General features: G+C 32.8%; 1 protein-coding gene across 1 annotated transcript in view; it reads left to right on the top strand.

Moving 5' to 3' along the window:
• Nucleotides 1-12,933: 12,933 nt before the first annotated feature.
• Nucleotides 12,934-14,144, top strand: part of LOC133326329 (ecdysone receptor) — a 47,334-nt gene continuing 46,123 nt past the window's right edge. The window contains exon 1 of the mRNA XM_061534997.1: nucleotides 12,934-13,632. Within this exon, the coding sequence (XP_061390981.1) occupies nucleotides 12,960-13,632 (673 nt within the window). The 5' untranslated portion in view covers nucleotides 12,934-12,959. The remainder of the gene's footprint in view (nucleotides 13,633-14,144) is intronic.

The following is a 14,144-nucleotide window of genomic DNA, read 5'->3' as shown; positions in this document are numbered from 1 at the left end:
AAACACCAAAAAAAGATCACCAAAAGCAACAACAACTAAAAAATAGAAAGGAAATTTTGGAATTAAAGAACGTGCACTTTTTCTCGTTTATCGCCATTGGGCTGTGTGAGTGTGTGTGTGCATGTCAACAAATTTCCAAATTGAAGTGATTAGATATGTGAAATATAATAACTAAATATTTGGAAAATATTAATTAAAAACAAAGTGAAATTAAATTGGAAAAAAATCTGAACCAAAAATTTAAAACCCTCTAAAACTTGTGGAGAAACTCTCTTCTACTCTTCATTCACATTGGATTACAACAAATTATCTTCGTTCTACATATTTCCAAAAGTCGAAAAATTCTCCCAAATGATATTTTTCTTTGGGGGAGGAGAAGCAGAGAACAACAGAAAAAATAGAAGAGAATCAGGTTCTTTGTTCAATTTCATTGAAAAAGAAGCCCCTTTCTTAATTGGAAAGAGAAACAACGGGATTTTCTCTCTCAAACTCTCACTCACTTGCCTTTGGAATATTATTTTATGCACAGAGTGTGAGAGTGACCAAAATTGCAATAACAACTATCACAACGACTTCGTCTGACTGCTGGCTGGCTGGCTGGCTGGTGATAATTTTATGTGTCGTCTGCTGCTGCTCAAAATGAAAATGTTTATTGTTGTTATACTTCGTAATGTCCTTCGTTGTAAACCATAACAACAGCCACAACAACATCACCTTCCAACACCCTGTCAAGGTCTGTTTGTGATGGTTTTTTTATTTTGGATTTATGCGAATCTGCTATCACTGATGGAACCCCAAACACAGCGGGTTCTCGAAAAAAACAAACGGCAAAATATTTGCAAAGAAATTGAAATAAAATAAAAAAATAAATTTCCCCATTGTGATGAAAAATAAAGTGTAAAAAAATACAAATTTAAAACAAGTGCAAACACACACAAAAAAATATTCCCCCAAAAAAATCTCCACAACAATTTATCTCATCATTTTTTATCACCATCAAAAAAATATTCAAATTCATTGTTAAAAAATAAAAAAATGTTAACCATTTTTTCTGTTGTTAAAACCTGTTGAATGCAATTAAAGCAAAGCAAAAAAAGAATTATATTAAATATGATGACCTGTTTGAATTTTTAATTAAAATAATTGTGATATATATTTTGTATAAAAGTAAACAACAACAATAAAAAATAATAATTACAAACCAACTCATCCATTAAACAAAAATTGTAAAAAAAATTACAAAACCTCATCTTTAAACCAACCTCAAACACAACAAAAAAACCAAAACCTCAACTCTCACCTCAAATGGATTAACAACAAATTTTTGTAGCTGTCCTGTTTCCAAAAAAAATAACACCTCGAAATTGGGATTATATACAACAAAATAAAAGAAAAAAATAATTGAAATTATTTTTTAAAAACAAAGGTAAATATTAAAATATTTTAATTTTTTACTTTTAAGGAATTCTGAATAAAAAAAAATCCAAAAAGCAATACAAACACCAATTAGGGAACAATTATAAAAATTATTATCAAAAATTATAAGAACATAAAAAATATATAAAATTGTCTGTAGGGTAGATTTGGACTGACAGAGTTTTATTGTAAGGAGAAATTTCCGTTAAGAACTTGGCTGTTAAAAACTGTCAGATTTTTTTTAGAAAAGTTAAAAAAATAAGAAGTGCAAAATTGTTGACCTCATCTAGAACAGAAAAATCTATGTTTCACGATTTTTTTCTAAAAATTCGGAAACATTGACATCTCACATTTCTTCTAAACAATTCACTTTTTTAGCTACCAGGAGATGGCGACAAGTAGCGGCATTTTCTATAATTTATAAATCTACTACTTCTGTTGAAATATGATTTTATCTATAAAATTAGAAAAAGGGAGAGAGAGAGATAAAGACAGCTAATTCTGATTTTTTACGGAGTTTTGTCAGCCATATCTGAATTGAACCTAAAAAATTAAATTATATCAGACAAAATTCCTTTCAAAAAATTCTGACTTAATTGCTTATTTATTTATTTTTTGTCAGAAAAAATAAGAAATTCGTCAGCGTGTCTGTAATAAATTTTTATGTAGACAAATCTATCAGAGGCCAAGAGAAATAAAATAAACAAAATGCGTCGACAAATGTTATAAAGGGCCTGAAGTGACTTCTGGGAGAATTCCTATCTGATTTTTAAATAAAAATCCAAAATCTTAGTCTTTTCTATTGGAGACTTCCTGGATTCCCTAAGATTTTTTTTATTCAAACTCAGCTTCATAAGAACAGTCAGATTTTCTACAGAATAGTCAGAAGAATCGACCTCTGTTTCCTAAATCAACCGCTTAGTAAAGTCAGACTTTCTATAGATTTTGTTCAGACTAGTCGGAAGAAAACCCAAAATAGATGATATCGTCCGATTAAAAATACAAAGCGGAAACCTTTTCTAATGGAACTTTTTAACATTCGTTGATAGCGTAAAAGTCAGATTTCATATAGCAATTGGTAAGACTAGTCGGAAGTTTCTAATGGAACTTTTTAAGATTTGTTGGTAGAGTTCAAACAGAAATATCAAAAACATCAATAAATATATCTCCGGAATCTTTATAGAGAGCTTGACCAAGTATGTTCGTATTAAGAAATTCGGAAAATCTCTTAGGTCGTACAATAATTTTTCAAAACCATCCCCTGTAATGGCAGAAAGAAAAAAAATAGTTCAGAATTTGTTCAGAGTTCGATTAGACACTGAACCAAAGGAAAATATAATCTACAGAATAGTCAGAAGATTCGACATCTGTTCCTAAACCAGATCAAAGTCCAGTTTTCAGTCCCTTAGCAAAGTCAGATTTGTCGGAAGAAAATCGAAAATATTTGGTATCGTCGGATTAAAAATGTGGAGCGGATACCTTTTCTAATAAGATTTGTTGGTAGAGTAAAAGTAAGAGTTGCTATAGATTTTGGTCAGACTTATCGGAAGAAAATCGAAAATAGTTGGTATTAAAAATATGAAGCGGAAATATTTTCTAATGGAACTTGGTAAAATTTGTTGTTAGAATTCAAATGGAAACATATTGCTCAATAAATATATCTCCGGAATATTTATGGAGACCTTGACCAAGTCTGTCCTAATGAAGAATTTCGGAAAACTTCTACGTCGTACAGTAATTATCTGTAAAAGAGAACAATAATAGTTCGAATTTTTTTAGTTAAGAGGTCAGAGGTCATTACAAACGAGATTCAATAGTATATCTCCCAAAAAATAATTCCGATTTTTTTCAGAGTTCGATCAGACATGTAGTAAATTAAAACATTATTTCTTTTTTTGAAACTTTTTGAAAATAAACAATAAAAAAATAAAATAAATAAATAAAACCGTTATTATTTTATGATATTTTATTTAGAGAGGACCTCGAATATTTGTCTCAAAATTTGTTGAGCCTAATGATCTTCCATCGCTTTGAGAACCCCTAAGATATCTACACACCCATTATTATATGCTATTTTGATAAATTTGTACATCTATCGAAATTATTGCGAAATTGTATCTTTGAAGTAAATTGAAACATTTCAAGGTTCATCACTTCAGAAGCAATCATTTTCAAAACAGAATTTTAATAGCAATGGATATTTGCCCAGACACCTATATTTGCTTTCACTTTACAGTTACCTCACATACTATTATGTTTCCAAAATATCAAATCTAATAGTTACTTAAATCAGGCCATCGTCAACCTAAAATCAGGTCAATAAATGGAAATATAGCTATTTGGCTTAATATATTTAATTTTTAAACAACATATTTAGGAACACATTAGTAACAAATATTATCTATTTTACATAGACACGTGGGTTCCCTTTACAAACCCTAGTTCCAGGCTATCCTAACAATTTATATTTTCTCTAGGTTTGCTTTTATCGTTTTCGTTTTTTTTAATTAGCAATTTTAGTCAGTTAAATAACCAACCTACATGATATGACGACGATGATGATGTGCACTACGTCTGTTAACCTTTATTGTTGGTTGCTATTGTTATTATTGTTGTTGTTTTAATGATGACAAATCGCATTTTCAAATTACCTGAGCAGCCGCCGACGACGACGACAACGAATCAAATACAAAATCTCAACAACAACAGGCTAACTAAGCAAAAATACAGAGAGTAGTCGTAGTCGTTCGTCTCCTCCTCCTCCTCCTCGTAGTTGTAGTAGAGGTAGTGGTATTAGTATGAGAGAGGTCATTGTCACCTGCATGCACATTTTTATGTGCGAATGGTTGGATGTTTGCACACACACGAATGTTTATATGCGTGTGTGTGTGTGCATATAAATTTGTGTATATGAGGTGTCAATTTTTTTGACATTGAGCCCCCCACAACAACCTTATGATTTGGGCTGGGGGGAAATTCACAATAAATTAGCATGAAACAGATTTCGCTTGATATTAAATAAAAAGTAGGCTGGTGGTATTTTGTTGGGGAAGGGGTAGGAATTGAGGGTTTTCTGTAGTTTAAACAGGGCTTAACATATACAACATGTTGCTGAACATATAATAAATGTTTCGTTTTATTTTGTTTAATCATGATTTTGGGAGTGGTTCTCACCTTAAACTCTTTGTCATTCTGTTTTAAAGAAAAAAGAAAACATCCTTGAATTTCTTGCTAAATATTTATCAGCCTTTAAAAGCTCGTAAGAAATTAATGATAAGCAAAAGAAACTGCATTTTAGTTGATTTATGCGCTGTGTAGTCACACTGAGTTTTATTTTCACAGAATTTTGAAAAAGGTGGAAGTTTATTTTTAAGGTGTGAAATGCCAAAACATAAAAATCAATTTAAGACTTTTGGGAGTTTTTTATTTTCTTTGCCGAGTTGTTGCTTCGTTGGGGGTAAATGGTATTCCGAATGTAATATATGATTTGGGTATTAAACATATGTTCTTGCTGAGCTTCTCCTTTGAGACATGCAATCTCTTTCTTATTGATCAAATAATTTAAATTGTGCTTTCCAATGACAAAATATCTACTTAATTTTTTTACAAAAAGTTATTCAACAACTTTCCTAAAGAAAACTAAGTTATTAAGCAGCTTTTGCATAGAAAACTATGCCATTCAGCAACTTTTGTATAGAAAACTATGCCATTCAGCAACTGTTCTATAGAAAACTATGCCATTCAGACACTTTTTTTATAGAAAATTGGTCTATTCAGCAACTTTTCTTTAGAAAAATGTGTCATTCAGCAACTTTTCTATAGAAAACTGTGCCATTCAGCAACTTTTCTATAGAAAACTATGCCATTCAGCAACTTTTCTATTGAAATCTATGCCATTCAGCAACTTTTCTATAGAAAACTATGCCATTCAGCAACTTTTCTATAGAAAACTATGCCATTCAGCAACTTTTCTATAGAAAACTATCCCATTCATCAACTTTTCTATAGAAAACTATGCCATTCAGCAACTTTTTTATAGAAAATTGGGCCATTAAGATACTTTTCTATAGAAAACTATGCCATTCAGCAACTTTTCTATAGAAAACTATGCCATTCAGCAAATTTTTTATAGAAAACTATGCCATTCAGCAACTTTTCTATAGAAAACTATGCCATTCAGCAACTTTTCTATAGAAAACTATGCCATTCAGCAACTTTTCTATAGAAAACTATGCCATTCAGCAACTTTTCTATAGAAAACTATGCCATTCAGCAACTTTTCTATAGAAAACTATGCCATTCAGCAACTTTTCTATAGAAAACTATGCCATTCAGCAACTTTTCTATAGAAAACTATGCCATTCTTTTCTGTAGAAAACTGTGGCATTCAGCAACTTTTTTATAGAAAATGGGGCCATTAAGGAACTTTTCTATTGGGCACTGGGCTATTCAACTACTTTTCAGCAGACTTTCTCTATAGAATTCAATAATGTAGAATTTTTATTATCTAGAATTCCTTCAGAAAAAATTCCCATTTTTTGCAATAATTCTTTCTTGTTTTCACATTAATGTGTGTATTTGAAAACAATAAAAATAAGAACAAGAACAGCAGCAAAACATGCATGCACAAGATACTGAAAAAAGAACAGCAACAACAACATTTATTCAAGTTAAACAAATTCAAAGAAAATCCAAACGGAAAAAATGGCGTTCAAAGAGCAAAATAATAATAATCAACGCTGTTGAAAGCAACAACAACAACAAAATAAAAATTAAAACATGCCGCCGTTTCCACAACCCCAAATAACTCAGGCACAGTTGAATGACATTTTTTTTGGAAAAAAAAATTAAACATTTTTTAGCTTTGGATGTCTTAATACAATTTTTTTGTGTTTCACATTCCTAAGGAGGGAATACAAAATGATTTGCAATCATGAAAATATAAATGAATGGAGGGGATGCAGGTTGGGGGGAGAAAAATCAATAAAGACTGCCTCCAAAAATAATTTGATATTTCGATAAAAAGTACCATTAGATATGCATTTTGTTTGGAGAATATTCCAGAAGGGGAATATTTAATTCAAATCCCTCTATATTTTTCCTGATTGTCATCTCGCTCTTCTTCTTCTGTCTGTATTTTTTTCCAAATTGCCCACAAAATGCACAAATGTTTTTAATGGGACATAAACGATTTCGTTTCACTTGTTGATTCTCCTCTTGATTGCTAAAATTTTCTTAATGTTTTTGGTTAATGAGCCACTGCTCTTCTTACCTACCCCCACACCAGTTGTTTTCATTTTTTTCAATTGTCTTTATCTATAACTAAGTAGAAGAACGAAAAAAAAAAACAAATAAAAACACCAGCGACCGACCAAAAGTGACCTTGATTTGTGCGAAAATAAAAGTGCAAAAACATAGCAAAAAATGAAAATTATTTTGCGAATTTATCAGGAGCAGCAGCAGCAGCGAGAACAGAACGCAACAGACCCGAAACGAACAGAACAGATTGACAGTAATCAGCCGTAAAAAAAACAAAAGAAAAGAAAAAGGCAGCAACAACAACAGCGCCGCACCACATTATCAACATCCACAGTAACAACGACAACAAAAATCACAAATACGCCGGGAACGTGCATTATTTTGCAATTTGACAAAATTTTGTTGTGACGCATTTAAGAAATTCCAAAAACAACAAAAATTTTCCACACTCAGAAGGGAACAACATTTGAAATTTAATTTCTCTGTCTCTTAGATTGTGAAATGGGATGTTAAGTGATTCGAACTTCTAAAAACCGGTACAATTTTCAAATGATAAATTTACAATAAATATTTTCCGAAGTATAATGAAGCCATTCAGCAAATTTTTATTTTAAAATTTGTGCTATTCAGAAACATTTCTATAGAAAACTGAGCTATTCAGCAACTTTTCTATACAAAATTGTGATTTCAGCAACTTTTCTATAGAAAACTGTGCTATTCAGCAACTTTTCTATAGAAAACGATGCTATTCAGAAACTTTTCTATATAAAACTGTGCTATTCAGCAACTGTTCTATAGAAAACTGTGCTATTCAGCAACTTTTCTATAGAAAACTGTGCTATTCAGCAACTTTTCTATAGAAAACTGTGCTATTCAGCTACTTTTCTATGCATTCAGCAACTTTTCTATAGAAAACTGTGCTATTCAGCAACTTTTCTATAGAAAACTGTGCTATTCAGCAACTTTTCTATAGAAAACTGTGCTATTCAGCAACTTTTCTATAGAAAACTGTGCTATTCAGGAACTTTTCTATAGAAAACTGTGCTATTCAGCAACTTTTCTATAGAAAACTGTGCTATTCAGCAACTTTTCTATAGAAAACTGTGCTATTCAGCAACTTTTCTATAGAAAACTGTGCTATTCAGCAACTTTTCTATAGAAAACTAGGCTATTCAGCAAATTTTCTATTGAAAATTCAGCAACATTTTCGAAGAATATCAAAAAAAAGGTATCCCCAAAATTATTTTCACGTGCCACAAATTGCCCCATTTAAAAACATTTCTAAGAATTTTGTAAACGTTTGAAAAAATTACTCAGTCGTATTTCATCTTCCAAAAGAGTTAACAATAATTGTTATCCTTGAAAACCAAAAAATATTTTAGAGAATTCGACTGAAATCATATGCCTGATTTTGTTTTTCTACTCCTGCAGTTTGCATGACTTATGCTGTTAAAATTTCAAAACAATTATCAAAAAAGAATCGTCTCTCTTCTCTACCCTCCTTAGAAAGATGAGCGATTGATTGATCGTTTTGTTTTTTTGACATTGAAAAAGAAGACAAAGCATTCCTTATTTGGTGTGGGGATAACAATGATGTGAACCTTGTACTCTCTTCTCAATCTCTTTTCCCCATTCGTTGCAGGTTTTTTTATTCTAAACTCTCTTTTTTTATGATATTTCGGCTTAGTTTCATAGTGTGTAGAAATCTCAGGGTAGTTTGCTGTTATTATTTCCAAAGTTCGTAAAAATTGTTGGTGTTGTTGTTCCACTTCATTTTATTACTGTTTTTTTTCTGTCTGCGATAGACTTGGCTTTTATTTTCTTTTTGGTCAAGAAAACAAGTCTTCAAAAACAAATCCTATCTTTATGGTGATTTGATGTGATTTCTACGAATATGTGTTGGTTTTTCCAGTCTATGTATGTGTGTAATGAATGGCTTGAAATAAAAAACTCTGTCTTTGAGTAGAACACAAAAAACCAACGCACGACGGCCGACACAACCTGATGGTGGTGTGATGTGAATTGCCGCTTGAAAAACTTGTTTCAAATTGTCTCTTGATTTTTGCCTCTTTTTTGTTTTCTGTTGTATTTTTTTTTTTGGTTGCTTAATGTTGGTTATAATTACTAAACTGATTGACTGAATGGCTGGTTGTTTCGGTTCGGCTTCCCGCTCTTAGTCGTGAGCTTGTACTGCCTACCTTGTTATAGATGTTCGTTCGGCGTAAACAAATCGAAAAACTTTTACTTGCCACGAATTCAACATCTTTTCTATAGAAAACTGAGCTATTCAGTTGTTTTTCTATAGAAAACTGAGCTATTCAGTTGCTTTTCTATAGAAAACTATGCTATTCAGCAACTTTTCTATAGTGAACTGATGTATTTCTACGAATAAGTCTATGTATGTGTGTAATGAATGGCTTGAAATAAAAAACTTTTCTATAGAAAACTGTGCTATTCAGCAACTTTTCTATAGAAAACTTGTTTCAAATTGTCTCTTGATTTTTGCCTCTTTTTTGTTTTCTGTTGTACTTTTTTTTTTGAAAACTGTGCTATTCTAAACTTTTCTGACTGAAAACTGTGCTATTCAGCAACTTTTCTATAGAAAACTTGTTATGAAAAACTATTCAGCAACTTTTCTATAGAAAACTGTGCTATTCAGCAACTTTTCTATAGAAAACTGTGCTATTCAGCAACTTTTCTATAGAAAACTGTGCTATTCAGCAACTTTTCTATAGAAAACTGTGCTATTCAGCAACTTTTCTATAGAAAACTGTGCTATTCAGCAACTTTTCTATAGAAAACTGTGCTATTCAGCAACTTTTCTATAGAAAACTGTGCTATTCAGCAACTTTTCTATAGAAAACTGTGCTATTCAGCAACTTTTCTATAGAAAACTGTGCTATTCAGCAACTTTTCTATAGAAAACTGTGCTATTCAGCAACTTTTCTATAGAAAACTGTGCTATTCAGCAACTTTTCTATAGAAAACTGTGCTATTCAGCAACTTTTCTATAGAAAACTGTGCTATTCAGCAACTTTTCTATAGAAAACTGTGCCATTCAGCATCTTTTCTATAGAAAACTGTTCTATTCAGCAAATTTTCTATAGAAAATTGAGCTATTCAGCAACTTTTCCATGAAAAGCTGATTCAGTTATGCCCTATATATTGGATTTTATTACATATTGCGCTCTCTCCCTCTTCCTCTCTTTGACAGTTTCTCTCGTATTTTCACAACTTTACTTAAATCTCATAAGCGCCAAAAACAAATCATAACTTCAACTGATTGACAGAATGTCAGCTGTTGTATTTGTTGTTCCCCATCTCCCTCCCTTTCATTTCGTGTCGGCTGATTGACAAGAATACCAATATGTCGTTAATAATTTCTGACAAAAAATTGTGTAAAATGTTCAATCCCCACAATTTTTGCTCGTACGCATCTTTTTTGCTCTTTTCTTCTGTATACAGTAAGCGGCTGGTAGGCTAGCCTGCCATATGTGTGAGTAGATTTCGTATCTTGTTCTGCCATCTATCCATCCAACATATTTCTTTCTTCTAAACCACAATTGTTCGTGTTCATGGCTTGGCTGACTGGCTGACGGAATTGCTGCCAACTCCGACTTTGTTGTTGTTGCTGTTCTTGCTGCTATTACCAGTTGTCGTAATTCGGGCTTAGAATGTTTTCGATTTTCTTTTCTTTCTCAAACACATTTTGCTATGCGAAAATTTCTCTTTCATTCCGCTATGATTTTTTTCTATTTCTTTTTTTTTTTTTTGCTTTTATGTAAAGTGGGGTTCGTAACTTTCAATGGTGGAGCTTGGCTGTTAGATTGTGGGCCGTTTTTTGTAATAGACATTCCTGTTGTTATGCCTAATAAAGAGGGAGGGCAGTGGGAATGGAATTTAGATTTGTTTTTTTTTTTTGATTTCTTTACACCAATACACTTACCTGGAGAGTGTATGTGTGTGTGTGTGTTGATGAGTGTTGTGATATTAAAGTTGTATTTTTTATTTTGTTTTGGCCAGCCAGCTCTTAATATTTGAGCTTTAATTTGTTGTTGTTGTGGTCGTAGTCGTCGCAGTGAGTATTCGAGACCAAGAAATCGCGTTTAAACATGTTTGTTGTTATTGTTCTTGTCGTCGTCGTTTTGTTATTATGGCCCAAACTGAAAAGCAACGTATTCGACAACAACAAACACCACTCCACTTACTAGCCGGGCTCTAACTGCGGCTTTGGTAGGTAGTGGGCAACCTGTTTGCCAGTTTGGATACCGGTTTTCAGTTGTGGTTGGTATTCTCCACCGTTTTCTGCTTCTCTTTGTGTTCTTTTTATCGTATTCTTGATTGTTATGACGATCGACGGACGGATGGCTGGAGCTATGGAACCAACCGACAAGTATTACTAACTCATTTTTTCTTTCATTCGAACAAAAACACAAAAAAACGAAAAAGCCCCAAACAAAATTGATCATGTGTTGCTCTACTGTTACTACACCTTGTTGTTGTTGTTTTTGTTGTGAGTATTAACTTGGTTTGTTGTTGGCTTTATTTTAGAAGTTTAGCTTAATCATCATTTTTAAAGTTCGCTACAAAAGAAGAACAAGAACAACAACACCAACAACAATTAAATGAATAAATTGGATTTTTTTCGTTTCCTTGGCGTGTTTTGCTTTTTTTGTACGGGTTGTCTTTAACGAGCGTTTGAAAATTACAGCAAAGCAAAAGTTGAAGAAACAAAAAGTAGCACGAAAAATAATTCGCATGAAACAAATGATTTATTTCCGTATAAAAAAAAAAAATTGGCAAAATAACAAAAGAAACAAAAAAAAACAACAAATACAACATGGAAATATTAAGAAGAAGATTCAGGATCATATTTAAAATCAGACTCATATGGCAAATCTCGTACTTAAGTTGGATTCAACAACAAAACTGTAGAAAATTAAGCTATCCAGCAACTTTATCTACGGAAAACTAAGCTTTTCAGCAATTTTTCTATAGAAAACTATGCTATGTAGCTAATTGTCTATAGAAAACTGTCAACTTTTTAGCACAAAACTGTGCTGTTCAGCAACGTTTCTATAGAAAACTGAGCTATTCAGCAACTTTTCTATAGAAAACTGAGCTATTCAGCAACTTTTCTATAGAAAAATGAGCTATTCAGCAACTTTTCTATAGAAAACTGGGCTATTCAGCAACTTTTCTAAAGAAAACATAGCTATTCAGCAACTTTTCTATGGAAACCTGAGCTATTCAGCAACTTTTCTACAGAAAACTGTGGTATTCAGCAACTTTTCTATAGAAAACTAAGATATTCAGCAAATTTTCTATAGAAAACTAAGCTATTCAGCAACTTTTCTATAGAAAACTGTGCTATTCAGCAACTTTTCTATAAAAAACTAAGCTATTCAGCAACTTTTCTATAGGAAACTGTGATATTCAGCAACTTTTCAATAGAAAACTGAGCTATTCAGCAACTTTTCTATAGAAAACTGAGCTATTCAGCAACTTTTCTATAGAAAACTGAGCTATTCAGCAACTTTTCTATAGAAAACTGAGCTATTCAGCAACTTTTCTATAGAAAACTAAGCTATTCAGCAACTTTTCTATAGAAAAACTAAGCTATTCAGCAACTTTTCTATAGGAAACCGAGCTATTGAGCAATTTTTCTATAGAAAGCAACTTCACTATAGAAAAATGTGCTATTCAGAAACTTTTCCATATCAAAAAAAAAATTATATAGAAAACCTTATTATCCAGCAACTTTTCCATACAAAATTACTGTATTCAGCTGCGGAAGACACACACATTTTGCCTCTTCTGTTTTTTTTCTACGACACCCTAGGCCTATTTTTTTCTAAAAATACCAAAAAAAATATTAAAATTTTATATTTGACAATTTCTTGCTGTTATTTCTATTTAAAGTCGTTGACATGTGTCTGACAACAACAACAATTCGACAATCATATATAATTATTATAATTACATTATTACAATAATAACCGTGTATATGTCAGTGTGTGTGTGTGTTCATGCGTGTGTTTGTATTGCTACGCTTTGGTAAATGGTGGTACTCTCCCACCCACAAACATTCAGAATTCCTTGGAGTCAGACAAGACCTTGGAATAAAGAACGAAAATAAACTAAACATTTCCCCCCTCACGCCTTCCCCTTTACAGCATTTACAATAGAAAAAATAACGAATTCGTTGAAAATACCGTTATCTCTTACGCCGCTTTCAAATTGCCTAGCACACGAGAAAAAATTCACCAAAATTCGCCTTCCAAATGATGAAACGACGTTGGTCAAATAATGGTGGTTTTGCCGCCCTAAGAATGCTGGAAGAATCCTCATCAGAAGTCACATCCTCATCGAACGGCCTCGTCCTGTCGACAGAATTAAATATATCACCCTCGCCGCTCGACTCGCCCGACTACGGCGATCAGGAGCTGTGGATGTGCAACGATGCCGCCTCCAATTACAACCAACACAGTGTAATTACCTCAATACACGGCTGTACAACGCTGCCGGCCCAAACCACAATTATCCCCCTGCCCACATTGCCCAATTCCAATTCGAATAGTTCGACACAAAACTATACGAATGGTCACGGAGGTGGAGGCGGTGGTGGCGGCAACGGCGGTTCGAATATGAATTCTTCGGGCAACGGCTCGGCGGTGCCGGGTATGACAAATTTAAATGGCCACAACAGCATCATGGCCAATCATCACAGTAATTCACATCACATGAACGGTGGTGGTGGAACTGGAACGGGTCTGACCCAACATCAACTATCGGCAGCAATTCATCAGTCGCTACAGAGCGGACATCCCATGCAAATGAATCATCAGAATGGCATTCATAGTTTAAGTAATGGCCTAAATCATCATCAGCTAATGAATGGCAGCAGTATGATGCATCATACGCCGCGTTCCGAATCGGTCAATTCGATATCATCAGGTAAGAGGGAAATTGGGAATTTAATATATAAAAACTATAAAAACAAAACAATTCCGTACAGAACATTCACATTCAGCAACTTTTCTATAGAAAACTGTGCTATTCAGCAACTTTTCTATATAAAACTACGCTATTCAGCAACTTTTTTATAGAAAACAATGCTATTCAGCAGCATTTCCATAGAAAATTGTGTTATTCAGCAACTTTTCTGTAGAAAACTGTGCTATTCAGAAACTTTTCTATAGAAAACTGTGCTATTCAGCAACTTTTCTATAGAATACTGTGCTATTCAGCAACTTTTCTATAGAATACTGTGCTATTCAGCAACTTTTCTATAGAAAACTGTGCTATTCAGCAACTTTTCTGCAGAAAACTGTGCTATTCAGCAACTTTTCTATAGAAATCTGTGCTATTCAGCAACTTTTCTATAGAAATCTGTGCCATTCAGCAACTTTTCTATAGAAAACTGTGCTATTCAGCAACTTTTCTATAGAAAACTGTGCTATTCAGCA

The sequence above is a fragment of the Musca vetustissima genome, unplaced genomic scaffold (genome assembly GCF_032173495.1).
Source record: "Musca vetustissima isolate MV318-11 ecotype Yass unplaced genomic scaffold, APGP_CSIRO_Mvet_v1 utg7192, whole genome shotgun sequence".
Classification (NCBI taxonomy): Eukaryota; Metazoa; Arthropoda; class Insecta; order Diptera; family Muscidae; genus Musca; species Musca vetustissima.
The sequence above is the reverse complement of the archived record's forward strand: the minus strand, read 5'-3'. Positions and strand labels throughout refer to the sequence as shown.